The sequence below is a fragment of the Capra hircus genome, chromosome 24 (assembly GCF_001704415.2).
Source record: "Capra hircus breed San Clemente chromosome 24, ASM170441v1, whole genome shotgun sequence".
In the NCBI taxonomy this organism is placed as follows: Eukaryota; Metazoa; Chordata; class Mammalia; order Artiodactyla; family Bovidae; genus Capra; species Capra hircus.
The window spans coordinates 420,404-440,982 of record NC_030831.1 but is presented as its reverse complement, the minus strand read 5'-3'; the positions used below and the strand labels follow the sequence as shown (position 1 = coordinate 440,982).

At 45.9% G+C, this 20,579-nt stretch overlaps 2 protein-coding genes and 1 long non-coding RNA gene across 5 annotated transcripts in view; 2 read left to right on the top strand and 1 right to left on the bottom strand.

Moving 5' to 3' along the window:
- PQLC1 (PQ loop repeat containing 1) overlaps positions 1–771 on the bottom strand; it is a 41,568-nt gene extending 40,797 nt beyond the window's left edge. For both annotated transcript variants that reach the window (XM_018039390.1, XM_018039391.1), the window contains exon 1: positions 538–771. In XM_018039390.1, coding sequence (XP_017894879.1) covers positions 538–740 — 203 coding nt within the window. In that variant the 5' untranslated portion in view covers positions 741–771. The remainder of the gene's footprint in view (positions 1–537) is intronic.
- Positions 848–7,331, top strand: LOC108633785. Its single transcript, XR_001917149.1, has 3 exons — positions 848–889; positions 1,833–1,955; positions 7,178–7,331. It is a non-coding gene; the product is annotated as an uncharacterized LOC108633785 (long non-coding RNA).
- HSBP1L1 (heat shock factor binding protein 1 like 1) lies at positions 7,368–20,544 on the top strand. 2 transcript variants are annotated; one of them, XM_018039396.1, is made up of 4 exons: positions 7,368–7,831; positions 9,685–9,751; positions 10,702–10,795; positions 20,198–20,544. In XM_018039396.1, exons 1-4 carry the CDS (start codon positions 7,781–7,783, stop codon positions 20,229–20,231), a joined length of 246 nt encoding a protein of 81 aa, XP_017894885.1. In that variant the 5' UTR covers positions 7,368–7,780; the 3' UTR covers positions 20,232–20,544. The 2 variants fall into 2 exon arrangements, with proteins under 2 accessions (XP_017894885.1, XP_017894886.1); XM_018039397.1 differs by lacking the exon at positions 20,198–20,544 and adding an exon at positions 13,088–16,540 and having other exon boundaries at positions 7,381–7,831.

Below are 20,579 nucleotides of genomic sequence, written 5' to 3'. Positions count from 1 at the left end.
CAGAGCAACCTGACTGGGAGGAGCAAGAAGAGACAGTCCCTTAAATACTAGCCAGAAAGTTGACTTACTCTTTAAAAAAAACCAACATAAAACCCCACACACAACAGAGAAGGCAGGAAAGGCGGCCCCTTCAAGGCAGACGCCGGGAGCACTGCTTCCTGTCCAGCTCAGACGCCCCTCCTGACAGCTTTCACTGGGCCAGTGCCTTGTTCTTCCTGCAGCCCGCCCTCGGTCACTGGTGTTCATGAACTCCCTTCCTTTTCTCTCCACTGCCCCCAGATGGCACGCAAATGCCTGAAGGCGGGGACCCAGTCCTAGACGCAGCCCCACAGAGAAGGCCCTGGGTGTCTTGTGAAGGTAGAGCCACACGAAATGAAAACGCAGATCTGAGACTATGCGAGATTCTCTCCATTCCTACCATTTCCCCTGGGAAACAGTCTCATCGTTTCACAGCTCCTTCCCAGAGAGTACAGACACTTCCACCCACTGGCCTCACGCAGACAAGAGAAGGCCATCTGCGCGGGGCACCCCACCTACCAGAAGAGTATCCGTAAGATATTGGCCACCAGGAGCACCAGACACACGTAGGTGGAGAAGCCCTCGGCGTTCTGAGTCCGCCGGATGTCCCGGTACTGCGGGATGTATGGCACCACGCCTCCGAAGACCATGGCACCAGCTGCGCCCCAGGAAACCAGCTGGTGCAGCGGGACCAGAAGCCAGCCCAAGCCTTCCGCTTCCATGCCGCTCGCCCGGCGGCCCGCCGGCTGACTGACGTCCACCCGGCCCGCGCGCCCTCCGCGCTCCCGGGCTCCCGGCGCGCGCTGTCACCCCCACGTGCCGCCGCCGCCCGGGACCATCCTCCGCCGCGGGCCTGGAGAGAGGAAAAGAAGTAAGGACTCAGCCGGGCCGCCTCGCCCAGAGGAGCCGCGCCCCGCGCATGGCCCGAGGCCCAGGACGCGCCCAGGGCGCACCGCCGGCTCGCGCGGGCGGCACGACCCCTCCTCGGGCGCGCACCCCGCGCTCCGTGGGAGAGCCGAGGCGCCGGCCGCCAGCCTGCGGCCGGCGGGGGGACTTGCCGTCGGGGTGGGCGCTCGGTTCCCGGGGTGGGAGTCGCACAGCCTGGGGCTCAGAGGGCCAGGAGAGGGCGGCCCGGCCCAGGTGCACGCGCCGCCGGGGCCGCCCCGCACCCCAGCCGCAGGCCGGGCAGACTCGGCGCGGCACCCGCGTCCACGTGCTCCGCGGACCCCTCCCGCCTCACCCCTGCGGCCGGATCCCCGCAGTCTGTCCTCTGTCAGTCTGTCCGTCCGCGCAGCGGGCCCCGCCTCTGACTGACGTCACAATGCGTAGCCCCGCCCATACCAGGCCGCGGGGCCGTCTCCGCGGGGTCCTAGTGCGAGCCAGAAAGCCGGCAAGGTGGGGCGGGACCCGGGCGAAGTCAGGGGTCGGCCAGGTTACGAAACAGTTGCCTGGCAAAGACGCTTCCGGGCCACGGGCTCACGCGGCCCGGCTCCGCCTGTTCTGTAGCGAGTGGCCGCGTAGACCGGGTCCTGTCGCCGCCCCAAGGGTCAGCGCGAGGCCTGGAGGAGAAATCGAAGTGTGTTTTGAGCAGGCAAAAGAAAGAATCTTTCAAAAATCTATCTTGTTTCAACTTCTAAACAACCGGCAGTAGGACATTGATCTTGGTCCAAGTTTGAGAAGATGAAGACCCTTTCTACCTGTGGGAGGCTTAAGCCACTTCCCCTTTTCTGTTTTCATAAGTCTCTTCATTCTGCAAGTTTCACTTGTTCGCACAAAAAACCCCTGGAAGGCTTTTTTTTTTTTTTTTTTTTCAGGTTGCTGAGAATTGTTACAGGGCCGAGTCTAGGCAGCCTCCTGGCGTGGCTCGTTTGTACAGCCAGCTCTGAGAACCACTGTTTCAAAATTCACAACGTACACAGGAAGTCTTCATGATTCAGGTTAATTGCTTCTGGGAAAGGCACTTGCTATAAATGGGGCCAGAATTGTATAATAAAAAATTAGTGGGTTAAAAAATAGTGCTTATGTTGCAGTACAAATAGAAGTTAAGGGATTTCCCTGGTGGTCTAATGGCTAAGACTCTACACTCCCAATGCATAAGGCCTGGGTTCAATCCTTTGTCAGGGAACTAGATCCCACATGGCGCAACTAAGACCTGGCACAGCAAAATAAATAAAGGAAATATTTTTTAAAAAATATTTAAAATTATGAGATATTGCAACAGCCAATAAAAGGAAGCAAAAAAAAAAATCTATGCTCAAAATCTGTGTATCCATTGATATATTTAAAATGGATAACCAACAAGGACCTTTTATATGGCACATGAAACTCTGCTTGATGTTATGTGGCAGCCTGGATGGGAAGGGAGTTTGGGGGAGAACAGGTATATGTATAGCTGAGTCTCTTCACTGTTCACCTGAAACTATCACATTGTTAATCGCTATATGCCAGTATAAAATAGGAAGTTTTAAAAAATCTGTATATTCAAATAAGTACCCTGAAAGAACTCTTCTTTTCTTACAGAATTTTTAAGTGAGAATTTCAAACATACACAAGAGTAGAGATCGTAGCAGTGAACTCCATGTATCCATCACCCAGCATCAATAACTATAAAAGAGCTCTTTTAATGAATATAACATAAAAAACAGCACAGCTAATTGGCAGCATTTCTTCCTTTCTAGCAATAATGGTGCATCTTAAAATCAGCAGCATCTTAGATCGAAGGCCTTAGAAATAAGCCATTCACATGGACTCAGAGGGGCCTCTGGCCGCTTCCTCTGGCATTCATGCTTCAGAGGATAGAACTTCCTCTTACATTCAGTTCAGTTCGTTCAGTCGCTCAGTAGTGTCTGACTCTTTTCAACACAATGGACTGCAGCACGCCAGGCTTCCCTGTCCATCACCAACTCCCTGATCTTGCTCAAACTCATGTCCATCCAGTTGGTGATGCCATCCAACCATCTCATCCTCTGTCGTCCCCCTCTTCTGCCTTCAGTCTTTTCCAGCATCAGGATCTTTTCCAGTGAGTCAGTTCTTTGCATCACATGGCCAAAGTACTGGAGCTTCAGCTTCAACATCAGTCCTTCCAATGCATATTCAGGACTGATTTCCTTTAGGATTGACTGGCTTGATCTCCTTGCAGTCCAAGGGACTCTCAAGAGTCTTCCCCAACACCGCAGTTCAAAAGCATCAATTCTTCAGCGCTCAGCTTTCTTTGTGGTCCAATGCTCACATCCATACATGACTAATGGAAAAACCATAGTTTTGACTCTATGGACCTTTGTCGGCAAAGTAATGTCTCTGCTTTTTAATATGAGGTCTAGGTTAGTCATAACTTTTCTTCCAAGGAGTAAGCATCTTTTAATTTCAAGGCTGCAGTCACCATCTGCAGTGATTTTGGAGCCCAAGAAAATAAAGTCTGTCACTGTTTCCTTTGTTTCCCCATCTATTTGCCATGAAGTGATGGGACCAGCTGCTATGATCATCTTTTTTTGAATGTTAAGTTTTAAGCCAGCTTTTTCACTCTCCTCTTTCAGTTTCATCAAGAGGCTCTTTAGTTCCTCTTTGCTTCCTGGCATAAGGGTGGTGTCATCTGCATATCTGAGGTTATTGATATTTCTCCTGGCAATCTTGATTCCAGCTTGTGCTTCATCCAGTTTGGCATTTCGCATGATGTACTCTGCATATAAGTTAAATAAGCAGGGTGACAATATACAGCCTTGATGTATTCCTTTCTAAATATGGAACCAGTCTGTTGTTCCATGTCTGGTTCTAACTGTTGCTTCTAGACCTGCATACATATTTCTCAAGAGGCAGGTCAGGTGGTCTGGTATTACCATCTCTTGAAGACTTTTCCAGTTTGTTGTGATCCACACAGTCAAAGGCTTTAGTGTAATCAATGAAGTAGAAGTAGATGTTTACCTGAAATTTTCTTGCTTGTTCTATGATCTAGAAGATGTTAGCAACTTGATCTCTGGTTCCCTCCCTTTTCTAAATCCAGCTTGAACATCTGGAAGTTCTTGGTTCACATGCTGTTGAAGCCTGGCTTGGAGAATTTTGAACATCACTTTACTAGTGTGTGAGATGAGTACAATTGTGTGGTAGTTTGAACATTCTTTGGCAATGCCTTTCTTTGGGATTGGAATGAAAACTGACCTTTTCCAGTCCTGTGGCCATGGCTGAGTTTTCCAAATTTGCTGGCATACTGAGTGCAGCACTTTCACAGCATTATCTTTCAGGATTTGAAATAGCTCAACTGGAATTCCATCACCTCCACTAGCTTTGTTCGTAGTGATGATTTCTAAGGCCCACTTGACTTCACATTCCAGGATGTCTGGCTCTAGATGAGTGATCACACCATCGTGATTATCTGGGTCATGAAGCTCTTTTTTGTACAGTTCTTCTGTGTATTCTTGCCACCTCTCCTTAATATCTTCTGCTTCTGTTAGGTCCATACCATTTCTGTCCTGTATTGAGCCCATCTTTGCATGAAATGTTCCCTTGGAATCTCTGATTTTCTTGAAGAGGTCTCTAGTCCTTCTATTCTATTGTCTTCCTCTGTGTCTTTGCACTGATCACTGGGGAAGGCTTTCTTATCTCTCCTTGCTATTCTTTGGAACTCTGCATTCAGATGGATATATCTTTCCCTTTCTCCTTTGCCTTTTGCTTGTCTTCTTTTCTCAGCTATTTGTAAGACTTCCTCAGACAACCATTTTGCCTTTTTGCATTTCTTCTTCTTGGGGATGGTTTTGATCACTGCCTTCTATACAATGTTATGAACCTCCGTCCATAGTTCCTCAGGCACTAATCCCTCAAGATCTAATCCCTTGAATCTATTTGTCATTTCCACTGTATAACTGTAAGGGATTTGATTTAGATCATATCTGAATGGCCTAGTGGTTTTCCTTACTTTCTTCAATTTAAGTCTGAATTTGGCAATAAGGAGTTCATGATCTGAGCCACAGTCAGCTCCTGGTCTTGTTTTTGCTGACTCTATAGAGCTTCTCCATCTTTGGCTGCAAAGAATATAATCAATTTGATTTCAGTATTGACCAACTGGTGATGTCCATGTGTAGAGTCATCTCTTGTGTTGGAAGAGGGTGTTTGCTATGACCAGTGAGTTGTCTTGGCAAAACTCTCCTAGCCTTTGCCCTGCTTCATTTTGTACTCCAAGGCCAAACTTGCCTGTCACTCCAGGTATCTCTTGATTTCCTACTTTTGCATTCCAGTCCCTATGATAAAAAGGACATCTTTTTTTGGTGTTAGTTCTAGAAGGTCTTTTGCAGGTCTTTATAGAACCTCTCAGCTTTGGCTTCTTCAGCCTTAGTGGCGGGGTCACATCGGTCACACCAATGTTCTCATCTCTCAGAGCTAAAATCCTAGCTTTCTGATTTAAAGTGTTGTTTTATGTTTAGCTGCTGCTCTTGTGGTCTGTGTCTTTGATTCCATTGTGTGCTTCTTGTGAGTGAAAGTGTTAGTCGCTCAGTCATCCAACTCTTTGTGACCCCATGGATTGTAGCCCACCAGGCTCCTCTGTCAATGGAATTGTCCAGGCAAGAATACTGGAGTAGATAGCCATTCCCTTCTCCAGGGGATCTCCCTGACCCAGGGGTCGAACCTAGGTCTCCTGCATTGCAGGTAGATTCCTTACCACTGAGCAACCAGGGAAGCCCTGTGTACTTCTTAACCAGACTCTGTTTTCTTCCTCAGCCTGTCTTTGCACCAGTGAAGCATCGTCTAGTTTCTGCTGCTTCACAGCACACTTGAATACTCTCCTGTTGTAGATTTGCGAGATCAGCTTCATTAGAGAATTTTTCCCCTGAACCTAGTTCCTGGGATTTAATATCCTTAACAAAATGAGTTTTTGTTGAGTGATTCTCATTTCCATATTAATAAATTTGTGTTCCACAAAGGCAGAACCAAGAATTTGACCCCTTCTTAAGGCGTGTAGGTGCTAGATAGAGAATGACAGGTCCCATTTCTCCAGTAGAGATTGGATTCTCAGGGTTATCAGAGAGTTTCTGAGTAGGTTTCCACTGAACCACAGAGATTGCAGTTGAAGAAAGAAAGAAACCCCTTAACTATGATGCAGTCTCTCCCCTTCCCCCTCCACTTCCTGTCTTTATGGATCTGCCAGGCTGAACCTGTCCTGTGGGTGGAGTCTAACCACTCATCCTCTCGTGACTGGCTTCTCACTGAGCATCATGCTCCCCAGGTTCATCCACGCTGTGTCAGGGGTCAGGGATTTATTCCTTCTTATGCCTGAATTGTACTCCATCCTGAGGAGGGACCACATTTTGTTTATCCATTCGTCTGTTGGTGGACATCTGGCTATTTCCATCTGTTGACTATCATTAATAGTCAATAATGCTGCTATAAACTTTTCTGTGCATGTTTTTGTGTGGATATGTGCTGTCTTTTCCCTCGGGCACATACCCAGAGACAGAACTGAGGTTGCCTGGTAGCTTTATGTTCAACCTTTTATGGACCTGCCGGACTGGCTGCACCAGGCACCTTCCTACCTGGGTGTGACACAGACTCTGCCACTCCTTGCCCACACCTGTCATTATCCTTTTGATTCACATTACACACAGTGGGTGTGAAGTGGCTCCCCTGGTAGTTTTGATCTGCTTTCTCCTGATGAAAGAGGATGTTGGGTTTCTTTGCATTCAAGGCTGTGCTTCAACACACATCCAGCAGCCAGATGTTACTGTGTGGTCACTCGGCCAAGACCCCTGGGGTGCTGGGGCACCCATACAGACACAGCCCTGCCTGCAGAGAGGTGCAGATGTGTAAACAAAGCAGGTACTTGCCAAGCACAGGGTCCTGGGCCATCACCCATGAAGTGCCCCCCGAGCCATGATCCAGGGCACAGAGGCCTGCAGGGCACAGAGGGAGAGAAGGCAGCAGTGACAACTTCTTTCCAGCTCCTCAAAAAATCAGAGCAGAGACTCAAGTGTTGGCCATTCTGCGTTGGTCACAGGACAGGACTAGTCTTTCTTTCTTCTTCTTCTTTTTTTTTTTTTTGGCCACGCTAGGAGGCTTGTGGGATCTTAGTTCCCTGACCAGTGATTGAACCTGGGCCCTTGGCAATGAGAGCTTGGAGTCCTAATCACTGGACCACCAGGGAAATCCCAGAACAAAACTATTCTTAATCTTACAGTTGGGGGCAGAAATGGCAGAGGTTCAGGGAGAAGAGAGTCTCCTGGGTGGAAGATTACCAGGCGCAGGACCTCAGTGGGCTGCGGCCAGACCCCATCTTCGCCCCCACACCCCCACCCCGCCTCCAGGATCTCCCAGGAGACAGGTGACAACACTGCTTGGTGAAAGGGTGAGTGCCAGGGGCTGGGGAGCTGGGAGGTGTTGTCCCCGGGCGCAGAGCCTGAGTTTGGGGCGAGGAGAAAGCTCAGGGAGCGGATGGCAGTCGTGGTCACACAACGACGCGGTGGTACCTGACGCCGCTGCACCGCGCCTTAGAAACGTGTAAAACGGCAATTTCTATGCTGTGCATTCTCTGCCAGGATGGTCATTAAAAGGTCGTGCTCACTCTGGGCTCTGAAGCAATGAAAATAAACAGTGGAGCTGGGATAGGCCTGTCCGCCGAGATCCCGCCCCGCCCAGGCCGCCTCCCGCGCGCCGCGCGGGTCTTGCTCCGCGAGTCCCCGGCCATCGCCGCCGGGAGCCCAGGGCGGCTGAGCGGACCCCGCGGAGCGGCCGGCCGAGGACCAGCCGGCCTGCCTGCAGCCCCGGCCCGCCGGCCGCAGACATGGACGCACGGGGCCCCGAAGCATCCGGAGGGCGCGCGCTGCGGGACGTGGTGAGTGGGGACCCTTCCGCGCCGAGCGCCCTTCCCGGACGGATGCCCCGCGCCCGAGGCTGGACCCCCTCACCCTCCACCCAGCCCGCAAGGCGCCACCACCCCACCCACCCCCTATGCTTCCCATTTGCAAAGGAGCTGCAGTGCCAGAGATGAGACGGCCCAGGGCTGCTGGTCTCATTAAGAAGATTTGGTTAGGTGTACACAATTGAATCCACGTTTTTTCTGACCAAAAAAAAAAAAAAATCTGATTGACCGCCGGGAAGCGCTCCAGACAGAGGGCCTAGCTCCACGCAGGAAAGGAGAGTCCAGGGGAGACCCGCTTCGGTGTTCTCGGCTCTAAAGCGGAGATAACACTGTGCGTGGAGGGAGTGTGTCCTGGACGGGGTGAGACTTCCACCTGGAAACTCAGGGCAGCCTGAGTACGCCCGCCTTCAGGCACAGGGATGGTGTTCCAGTTTGGCCCCCTAACAGGTTTCTGCAAACCCAGTCCCGCCGAACAAGCACCTAAGAGTGTAGGGGCGGCGTGCACCCACGCGGTGTGCTCTGGGTAAAACTCCTTAAGAATTCTTTGAGAAGCCGAGGTTAGAGATTTTCTCCCATGCTATCTTCTGAACGTCTGTCTGATAGTTTGTTGCTTGTATTTAAATGTCTGATGGCTTTGAGTTAATTGTGGATGGTGTGCGGTAAGGGTCAGGCCTGCTTGTTTAGTTAGTTACCGTCTGGCTGTCACTGTTCCCGCTGTTGGTTGAAGCTGTTGGTTGATTTTCTTTTCTGTTTGTGTGGGAAAGCCTTCGCACCATGTGAAAAATCAACTAATGGTAGGGTGCAGCCTCTGTGAAAAATAGTACGGGAGGTTCCTAGAACAGTAAAAACAGAATTACCATGTGATCCAGCAAGCCAACCTGGGGCATATGTTCAGACAAAACTATAATTTAAAAAGACACATGAGCCCCTATCTTCACAGCATTATTCACGAAAGCCAAAACATGGAAACAACCTAAATATCCATTGACAGATGAATGGGTAGAGAGGATGTGGTACACATAGGTGTGTAACGGAATACTGCTGCTGCTAAGTCGCTTCAGTTGTGTCCGACTCTGTGTGGCAGAGACGGCAGCCCAGCAGGCTCCCCCGTCCCTGGGGTTCTCCAGGCAAGAACACTGGAGTGGGTTGCCATTTCCTTCTCCAATGCATGAAAGTGAAAAGTGAAAGTGAAGTTGCTCAGTCGTGTCTGACGATTAGCGACCCCATGGACTGCAGCCTACCAGGCTCCTCCGCCCATGGGATTTTCCAGGCAAGAGCACTGGAGTACTACTCAGTCATAAAAAAGGAATGAAGTAATGCCATTTGCAGCAACATGGTTGGACCTAGAGATGATCATAGTGTGTGAAGTAAGTCAGACAAAGACGAACATCATATGATATCACTTACATGTAGAATCTAAAATGAGACACAGATGAACCTATCTACAAAACAGTCTCATAGACACAGAGAACAGGCTTGTGGTTGCCAAGGGTAGGGGGAGATATGGGGTTCGCAGACGCAAACTATGACGTTTAGAATGGATAAACCAGGTCCTAATATACAGCACAGGGAACTGTATTCAATATCCTGTGACAAGTCATAATGGAAAATAATATGAAGAAAGAATATATGTATAACTGAGTCACTTTGCTGTACAGCAGAGATTGGCATGACATTGTAAATCAACTGTACTTCAGTTTAAAAAAAAATTAGCTTCAAACAAGAAATCAACTCATTGTTTATAGGGATGGTTCCCCTTCCATGGTTCTTAGAATGCTCTGCATCACAAGTAAATATATATTCACTTGTCTTGTTCAATTTTTCAGGCAGAAAATCTATTTCAGGAACTTCAAGAACATTTTCAAGCTCTGACGGCAACATTAAACCTCAGAAATATCCTTTTCTGTTTCATAACAAATACTGCAATGCTTTTGGACTGTTGAACTGTTGGGGACTATCTTCTGTTTTCTGCTGTTGGTGGATAATTGCTGACCCGGAGCTTCCTGGTGTTTCCATCTGTGCTTTTACAAAAGATCCTGATGTATTAATCACTACCCGAAGGTAATACTTCCTGCTTGACCAGCAATGCAGGGTGTTTATGTAAGGCAGGGATAAAACACAGGACATACATATAGTACATACTATCCAAGGGGCTTTTCCAGAAGGCTTAAATAAATCTGGGTGGTCTGCTCAGTAGCATTTGTACTCCCTCAAACAGTCTGAACCCTGAACATGCACTGGGTAGGTCTCCAACCTAGGGATCTTTATAATGGCTCTCCTGGCCTTGTTTTGCTTTGTAACTTCAGCAGCTGACTATCTGGTTAGATGTGAATTCAATCAAAGTTAGGTAGACTGTTTGTTTCTGGTTTAAGAAAACCCAGAGAAAGGGACACTTGCCCTAAGACTTCCCCAAGTGAAGTCACGTCACACAATTAAACTCCTGCCTTAAAACGCATGGGCATCATTTGCTGAGGGAACCCTTTACTTGCAACTTTTGATCCTGTAGATGATAAAAATAAACAGTAGGAAACTGTTTTAAACAGAGGTAATTTTCATCGTATTTACATGCTGATTAGAGTTTGGTTAAAACACAGTTAAACATACCAGACAAGTTCACATCCTAGAATCCATGTGCAAAGAAAGGGAGCCAAGTTTTCAGAACTGGGCGCACAGTGCCAGGACAGCAGCTCCAAGCCCGTGTAGGACACGGTTAGTGAGCACTGCCCTGAGGTGTTCGTGCCTTCGACGCCCTCCTTTCACGTGCACCGCAGGGCGTGGCCATCAGCCTCTGAGGGGCCGAGCTAGGTGCCCGTGTCCATATTCTGCTCTCCTTGACCTTGTACTGGAAGAAATGGGGGGTCGCATTGAAGACTTGCAGAAGAACGTGAATGACCTGATGGCCCAAGCTGGGATTGACAGTCCTGCTCAGAAACACAGGTGAGGCCTCCTAGGGCACTGATGTTCGCCTGCCACATGGCCTCTGCTTTCCTCTTGAACCTTTGCCCCGTATTTGCTCACTAAGGGAACTACTGCTTCTGCACTGCATGAAAAACTTCCAGGAGTGATTTTCAAAATTCACAAATGCTCTTTTCTAAGTTGAACAGAAACATTATCTCATTGTTCCTTAAAAAGTGCACATTTAAAGGAAAAACCACTATTTAAATGTGGACTTTATTAAAGTACTTTTCACCCTCATCCCTCAAATTAGCCTTCAATCAAAACACAAGTCGCAGTGAGAGATTGGGAATGATGACTAGTGGCTTCTGTTTGAGACAGTACGCTCGTGGAACCATTTAAAAAGACACAGATGCATTAGGCTCTCCCCCTGGTTTGTGAGCACTTCCTGAGGGTCCCACTCTACCCTCCAGAATGCAGGCATTTCTTTTCTGGTGGAATTTTGCTTCATCTTTTTTTTTTTTTTTTTTTACTATTTTATCTTTCACTTTCATTTTATTTTTATTGAAGTTTTTATTGTATTTGATGTATAATATTATATGTACAGGTGTACATGTAATGTGTACAGTGTAGTGATTCACAATTTTTCAAGGTTAAACTCCATTTATAGTTATTATAAAATATTGGCTATATTTCCCAAGCTACAATGTATCTTTGCAGCTTATGTTATATAATAATTTGTACCTCTGAATTCCTTAACTGCCTGTCCCCTGCTCCCCTCTCCCCACTCGTTTGTTCTCTATATCTGTGAGTCTGTATATTCACTAGTTTGTTATATTTTTTAGATTTCACAATACAAGTGATAACATACAGTATTTGTCTTTCTCTGTCTGACTTATTTCACTTAGCATAACGCCCTCCAATTCTATCCACGTTGCTACCAATGGCAAGTCTTCTTTTTTATGACATGGTAACCATATCTTCTTTATTCAGTCATCTGTTGGACACTTGGGTTGCTTCCCTATTTGGGCGACTGTAAATAATGCTGCAGTGATCATTTGGGTGCGTGTATCTTTTCCAATTAGTGTCTTTGTTTTTTCTGCACTTCTTGAAGATGTAGATAAATGCTTGGCCTCAGGTCTTAGACTGAATGTGTTGTCTGTGTAACATACCTGGAGACACAAGCCTTATTTTATTAAGATACTCAAGCATGTTTTACTGACATAATATTCTGCTTCTGTGAGCACGCTCTAATTTTAGCTGAACAGGTAGATGTGGTCGCTTTCCTTGCTTTCATTTCTCTGTCAGTTGCTATCCCAAGTCAGTTGGCAGATCATCTGTGCTTACCCTGCTGAATCAGAGCAAGTTCACCTGTCAGTGACTTATTTATAAATTTCCACATCCGCTGTTCTGGTGGAAAAGATCGCTGGAATCTGTCCTGGACACATGAGCTGCAGGTCTGGGGGCGGGCGCTCCAGCTGTGTCTGCAGGATACTTGGCTCTACGCAGGCGGGGGGCTGCCTCAGACGGACCCACCTGCCCTGGAACGCTGTCCTCCCTGCAGGTGCCGAGCACTATGTTCTCAGTGTGTGCTTCCCCGAGGGGGCCAGCGGCCAGGAACGTGGCCCCTTCTGTCACCACCCAGACGCCAGCGGGCTGTTTTAAGTTTGGTCAGAACCCATCATAGGTTAGGCATCAAGTTAAATGGATAAGTAGGATCAAAACTTCACCTTTTCAATGCACATACAGCCATTATCTGAAGCAGCATGAGAGGTCAGCTAATGCCTTTTAAATCAAAGGAAGTACCTGAATAGGTCTAAATCTGTTTGGCTAAATCTGTGCTTTTTGCTTCTGCTGGGTCAGGGGTTCCTAACACAGGGTGCTTGCTGTGGATTTCAGGGGATTTGATAAGCACCTTAAACTTGTGTTCCTGCTGTGAGTAAGGGAGTCCATGACCCCCACAACTGTTTCACATTCTCCTGGCCCCCTCTCGGGTGCAGCCTCTGAACACCCTTCTGTTGCAGGGAAGTAGGCAGGCAGTTGTTCCAGGAGAATGTCTTCACGCTGTTGATGCAAAGTAGTATTCTGCCATTGGAAGAGCAGGCACTGTTTATTTGCCTTAAATTGTGCATCCACACAAGTGTCTGACTCAAATGAGAATTGTTTAACATTCAGGTTTTCTATATACTGAATTTTTCCTGTATAAAACGGTTCTAGTAATTACAGGAAAGTAAGGTACATTTTTTTGTTGATAGTGTTGGATTCCAATTTATTTAACTGCATATTAACTGATATTTAAATCAATCATTACTTCTTTCCATTTTTTTCTTACAGACTTGAAGACAGAACAGTCATTTGAAAATATGAAAACGTGAAAACTGTACTTTTTGAGTAATAACTATATAACACAAGTTCTTATTTTTAGTATTTAAGAATTCATTAGTAAAATAAAAGATTAAAAGGACAGAGGCAGGGCAATAAGAATGTAAGTAGGCAAGAGATCGACCACTTAACAAAGATGGTTATAAAATGACAGGACACACCTAACATTTGTGGATCATGGGGGAAAAGAATAAGATATAACAGGTCAATTTTCCCCCAGAATTAAGCTCTATATAGAACTTTCTTAAGAATATCATAAGCAGTTTTCTACAGAAGTTGCTTCTTCAACATCTTCATTCCGGTTCAATAATTCCAGTCACATGATTCTGAGGAAGACTCATGTTCACCTGTCCAGTCCAAGCAGACCCTGATGGTATGTTCTCCAAACCAAAGGAAAACCAGAGAAGCAGCTGATGCAGGAGCTCTGGACTGCTTCCTAGGACACCCTTCCCTGCTCCCCACCCCCACCCCCGCTGCCCCACGTAGAGGTCGTGACCAAAGAGGTGCACAAAGATTGCACCCATCTTTATCTTGTCAGTTAGAGCGGCTTTCAAATAATTGTCAAGTCACCTATCTATGAGCCAAAGTAAAAAAAGCTATGATCGCCTAAAACAGGGTCCATTGTAGGCTCTCATTATAAAAAAATAACATTATCCCTGCATATAAAAGAAATCATACTCTTTATACAACTGAGTGACTTCACTTTCACGCATTGGAGAAGGAAATGGCAACCCACTCCAGTGTTCTTGCCTATAGAATCCCAGGGACGGGGGAGCCTGGTGGGCTGCCGTCTATGGGGTTGCACAGAGTTGGACACGACTGAAGTGACTTAGCAGCAGCAGCAGCAGCATACAAAAGTCAAAAGCACTCCTACAATTTAGAATTACGCACTATCAATACTTCTCTCTATGCAAGCAATTTTACATAGTTCATCATATTGCTTGTAATTCAATATCCTGTTCTCATAAACACTTTTCCCCTTGTGAAAGTTTCATATACACTTTTGTATGGTCACTAACACTCTATTATGTGGCTGAAATAATTTAACATCCCCTGCACCATTCCTTGGGGTTGAGATTGCTTCTTACTTTCTGGCTAGTATAGGTGAGTTCCCTGAGTGAGCACTGGCCGCCCTCGAATTCTCTGCACGTTTCTCTAGGGCCAGAAGCATGGCCACAGGCCAAGCACACTGAGCAGAATGCACGTGAGAAAGGAAAGGTCACTTCATGCCCTCGACAGCGATGCGAGCCCAAAGTGTAAGCCCAAAGGTTTAAATTCAGTGTTCTTGGTGGTTTAGAATCATATTTCCATTTGATTATATGAAAGATTTCAAAGCGTCTTAGGTGTAATTTTAAGTTTAGCAGAAACTAGAGAAAATTACTTGAGTTAAAATAAACCAAACAGATTTGCATCTCCAGGAATAATACAGAACATAATTTAAAGTCCAGGATTTTTAATAAATTAAGTAAGTAGGAAAGGAAGCTTCTGTTTAGTTATTAACTAAAATAAAACATAGACAGTGTCAAAAGTTTATTAACTTTGCAAAGAAAGTTCTCAGCTGATCCCCTTTTATTGGCTCATTTGGCCATTTAACATCTCAATTATTCACTCAAACCACAGATATCTATCTTTAAAGAGATTACTCGGCATTTTTTAATATCATATCTGTTTCAGTATCTTCCTAATACTTTTATGAAGAATTGCTATTTTCTAGCACCCTGTTACATATATTTAGAAAAAATCAGAATGTTTTCATAAGAAAAAGAGGGAAAATAGTAGACAGATTTACGTGTACTTAAATACTCTTATTCTAATCTAAATGGGATTAATACCACTTTAGTAGAAAGCGGTTTATTCATTGAACACCTAAGTAAAGTGGAGTTACTTCAATATAAAATCCTATATTCATGAATGTGTAATTTAAAACAACACAAAGTTATGAACTTGTGAGAATATAAAGCTTAATAATAGAGTTGAATCTATAGGGCAGAAGTGCTGCAAGTTTTAAATTCTTACATTTCATTCCTTTTCTACTATTGCCCTTATCTATCTCCATAGATTTTTAACTCTCTCCCCGAATCTCCTTTCAGCACCCCCGCCCAAGCTTTTTGGAAGTAAATTCCATCAACTCACACCTCCTTCCCTAGCAGAGCCTCTGCAGCTGCTAGCTCCCCTCAACCACACCATATTTCCAGCCCCAGGGCCTCGTCCTACCACAGGGCCTGGTTCTGAGGTTCCTTCTGGACCAGAGTTACACACACACACACACACAGACACACATCCATGCCAGCCAGCACTTCCTGTATCTGATCTCAGCTTGAACATGGTCTCCTGAGAGGTCCTTTCCCTGAATGCCTGTCTGGGTCTGATGTGTCCTTCATGTGGTCTCTGGCTGACTGTCACAGTTGTCATTTCACTTCTTTGTAATCATTTGAGTCTCCTCCACAAGGCAGCAACCGGTTTGATTTTGTTCACCTCAGCTGCTCAGGGCTGGCGCCAGCCCTGGGACCCACGAGCTACTCAAACTTTTTTTTAAACTAATGAATGAATTTTGAGAGTTTCTAAACACTTTGCAATCTTTTCTATGATGCTTTTTGCCCACAGAGATGTGTGAGAGCTTGATCACTTTTTGACAAAACCAGAGGCCAGAGGGAAGACTGGGGACAACAGCAGTGACTGTAGGCTGGGGTGGTATGGGGAGGCAGCGCTGAGCTCCTGAGGGCACCGCGAGTGTTCTTTGTAAAACGTTGACGAAAAATGTAAAAATGCCAAAAAGAGTGCTAGGATCAGTTGGATTTAAAAATCATGTAGGAAAACTCTTCAAAATGATACCCACCTAAAGCAAGTCAAGGTCCCAGGCTGATCTTCAAGACCTCATATAGTCACAAGAAGTCTGAGGAGGTCTCGAATATACACCCTGAGTTTTAACTAAGCAACCCATGAAACCAAACTTTGAGTGTGGTTTTCAGAAACATCAGCAGTGCGATTTTCTAGGAGAGTTGTAGACAGTAGATGCTTTGATTCTGTCGGTGCCCGAGCTCTTCATCTCTTACCGTCTCGGCAGAGAGAGAACTGGGCAGTCTAGCCTATGGACACTTGGACGCCTACACAGCTGTTTGCTGTGCTGTTTCAGATCTTTGTTGTGAATGTCTTAAACTATGTAAATAGCATCATAACCCAGTGTCCTTCTGTACCTAGTTTTCCATTCAGTAGTTTGAGATTTGCCTATGTTAATATGTATAGGTCTAGATCAATGTAACTAACTGCAATATAATAGTCCTTTGACTATTTGTCGTTTGTTTCCAAATAATGCTGCAATAAACTCTGCAGAGACATCACTTTGGCAACAAAGGTCTGTCTAGTCAAAGCTATGGTTTTTCAGTAGTCATGTATGGATGTGAGAGTTGGGCAATTAAGAAAGCTAAGCACCGAAGAATTGATGCTTTTGAACTGTGGTGTTGGAGAAGACTCTTGAGAGTCCCTTGGACTGCAAGGAGATCAAACCAGTCAATCCTAAAAGAAATCAGTCCTGAATATTCATTGGAAGGACTGATGCTGAAGCTGAAGCTTCAATCCTTTGACCACCTGACGCGAAGAATTGACTCGGGAAAAAGACCCTGATGCTGGGAAAGAGTGAAGGCAGGAGGAGAAGGGGACGACAGAGGATGAGATGGTTGGATGGCATCCCCGACTTGATGGACATGAGTTGGAGCAAGCTCCAGGAGTTGGTGATGGATAGGGAAGACTGGCGTGTTGCAGTCCATGGGGTCGCAGAGTCGGACACGACTGAGCAGCTGAACTGAACTGAATGCTGCAATACTCTTTCATGTCTCCTGTGTGTGTGCTTGTCTCTCTAGTTTACCTGACTGCTTATTCTATTACTGAATATATTCTGTACCTCCTAGGTTGGTTGCCTCTGTGTCAGCTGTCTTGTCTAATTGCTGGACTTTGCAATAAAACTCATCCTGGGAAGAATGGGAAACAGAAGTCTCTTTGTGCCCAGACAACCGGGGGGTATCATCACCTTTCTCTACTAGTTCATTTCAACTTGAAAAAAGCAACATACACAGCAATGAGGCAAGGTTTGATAGCCCTACAGATCTAGGTTTCAAATTAATGTCCTCTGCAATTAGTTGTGGTGGTGGTTTAGGCACTGGGTCGTGCTTGACTCAGGACCCCATGTACTGTAGCCCACCAGGCTTCTCTGTCCATAGAATTTTCCAGGCAAGAATACTGGAGTGGGTGAAAATGAAAGTGAAAGTCACTCAGTCGTGTCCAACTCTGCGACCCCATGGACTATACAGTTCATGGAATTCTCCAGGCCAGAATACTGGAGTGGGTAACCTTTCCCTTCAGGGGATCTTCCTGATCCAGGAGTTGGACTGGGGTCTCCTGCGTTGCAGGAGGACTCTTTACCAACTGAACTGGGGTGGGTAGGCAGCCACCTCCTTCTCTGAGGGATCCTCCAACCCAGGTATCGGACCTGGGCCTCCTGCACTGCAGGCGGAATCTCTACTGACTGAACCACCAGGCAGGTCCAGTCAGTTGTAACTATGGGCAACTACGGTTTAGTTTCCCTCTCTGTAAACTGTCTACCTGGCAGGTGCTTGGAAGGATTTGAGAAATGACTTATAAGTTACTTGGTTAAGGGTGAAGTAGATGGTAATAAGATATAAGCTTAGTATTACAGTTAATTAGCTTTTTGCAATAAGATATAAACATAGAATAAAGAGGCCAAATCATAATTCAGTGATATTATACTTACAAAGCACCAGTGAAAAGATAATTTTTAAAGCCAAATGTGAAGTTATTACGACTTGTAAATAAAACAAATTTATAATAAATTTACAAACGTGAAGTACGATTTTTTTTGTTGTTGTTAATAAAGCTTTATCAATGAGAGAGAATTCATATGCCATGCAATTCATCCAACTAAAGCATACAATTCAGTGATTTTTTTCATATATTCACAGACATGTATATCCACCACAATTCTGCAAGATTTCCATCATCTTAAGAAGAAATCCTGTACCCATCAGCTGTCACTGCCCAATTTCCCCATCCTCCAGTCTTAAGCAAACACTAATTAGCTGTCTGTCTCTATGGATTTGCCCATTCTAGACCTCTCCTATAAATGGGATCACACATGACATAATAACCAGTTTCTTCTACTTATGTTAATGTTTTCCAAATTCGGAGCCTACATCAGTACTTTGTTCCCTCTTATGACCGAGTGCTAGTCCACTGCATGGATAGAGCACACTGTTCGATCCACTGGGGAGCTGACAGATGTTTGAGATGTCCGTCTTCGGCTCTTATGAAAAATGCTGCCATAAAAATTTGTGTCCAAATCTCTGTGTGGACATACATGTTTGAATCTCTGAGATATATACCTAGGAGTTACTCTGATGGGTCAGACAGTAATTCCATGCCATATTTTTGAGGAATTTGCCACACTGGTTTCCACAGTGACTGCACCACTGTCCCTTCCCATCAGCAGTGCATGTCACCCCATTTCTCACATCCTTGTCAGCACTTGTAGTAACGGACTCTTGAATCTGTTCACACCCATTCTCATGGGTGTCAAGCGGCATCTCCTGGTGACTGATGACGGTGAGCATCTTTCCAGGTAATTACTGGCTAATGGTCTTGCTTGAATAAATGTCAGAAGTATACTATCAAATGTCTTTCATATGCCAGGTACTTAGGATCACATCTTTTTTCTTTAGCATCTCATATGATACAGTATTATACTATTTTGGGGAAAATTAAAACTGGAGACATTAAACTGCATATTTGCATTTGAGTTTTATACCCATTTTTAAATTTTTAAAAAATATTTATTTGGCTGTACTGGGATCTTTAGTTACGGCATGCAAATTCTTAGATGCAGCATGTGCGATCTAGTTCCCTGACCAGGGATCAAACCTGAGCCCCCTGCATTGGGAGTGCAGAGTCTTAATCTCCAGATCACCAGGGAAGTTCCTATCAATTTAGTTCAGTCCAGCCACTCAGTTGTGTCCGACTCTTTGCGACCTCACGGACTGTAGCACGCCAGGCCTCCCTGTCCATCACCAGCTCCCGGAGTTTACTCAAACTCATGTCCATTGAGTCAGTGATGCCATCCAACCATCTCATCCTCTGTCATCCCCTTCTCCTCCCACCTTCAATCTTTCCCAGCATCAGTCTTTCCCAATGAGTCAGTTCTTTGCATCAGGTGGCCAAAGAATTGAAGTTTTAGCTTCACCATCAGTCCTTCCAATGAATATTCAGGACAGATTTCCTTTAGGATGTACTGGTTGGATCTCCTTGCAGTCCAAGGGACTCTCAAGAGTATTCTCCAATACCATAGTTCAAAAGCATCAATTCTTCGGCACTCAGCTTTCTTTCAACTCTCACATCCATAGATGACTACTGGAAAAATCATAGCCTTGACTAGACGGACCTTTGTTGGCAAAGTAATGTTGGCAAAAAAGTCCCTATATCCGTTTCTAAAAGCACAGACTTGTGTGTGTGTGGCTTTTTAAAGATTTCATTCTTTGGTAAGTACACTCATGTTTCAACAATGAGTCAATCTGATGAGGCAGTGAGCCTTTTCACAGCAGAGGGCCCCCAGGGAATGCTGTGACTGATCTGAGTACAACAGGTGTCAGACAGCAGACGCTACCATCCTCTTCACATGGGAGAGCACTTGCCCAAGGTCCTCAGTAAGCGAGGGAGGATGGCTGTGAAGCCTGGTGTGGGCTCCAGGTGTGCTCCCCCCCGCCAGGCATCCACTCTTGACTTCGTAGTCTGTGTGCACTGAGATGTGCCCGGGAAGATCCCAACTAACAAATGCTGCTTGGGTAAGCAATATAGGAGAGGAACCTGAGACTGTGATGAGGAAAGTAGCTACACGGATTGAAGGGTCTGGTTTCCACACAAAATACAGTATATGTACGCACATTAGATTTGATCTTAGCAAGTATAACAATCAGCTCTTAGTCTAAAGGGAAGACTGCAAAAATCATTATTTTATCGTACTGCTTTTATAACCAGAATAAAATGTAATTTTTCATTAAGGGTGTTCCTGAACTCAAGCCTTTGGTTCTATTGAGGGTTCAGCTGTGTCCTTGACAATTCCTGCACTGGAAGTTCTCACCCCTGGACCTCAGAATGTGTCCTCGTGGAGACGGGACTGTTGCAGGCGTCGTGAGTGGAGATGGTCGTGCTGGAGCAGGGCGGCCCTCACGCAGCGGGACATCTGAACAGAGATGCATACAGGGAGGACGCTGCGTAGGATGAAGGCTGGGACTGCAGTGAGGCGTCACCAGCCAAGGGACAGTTAAGATGACAGAAGCCACCAGCGCCAGGGGAGGGGTGGGAACAGACTCCCCGTCAGGCCCCGGAGGACCAGCCTGACAGCTGGATCTGACTCCAGCCTCTGGCCCCGTGAGACACACTG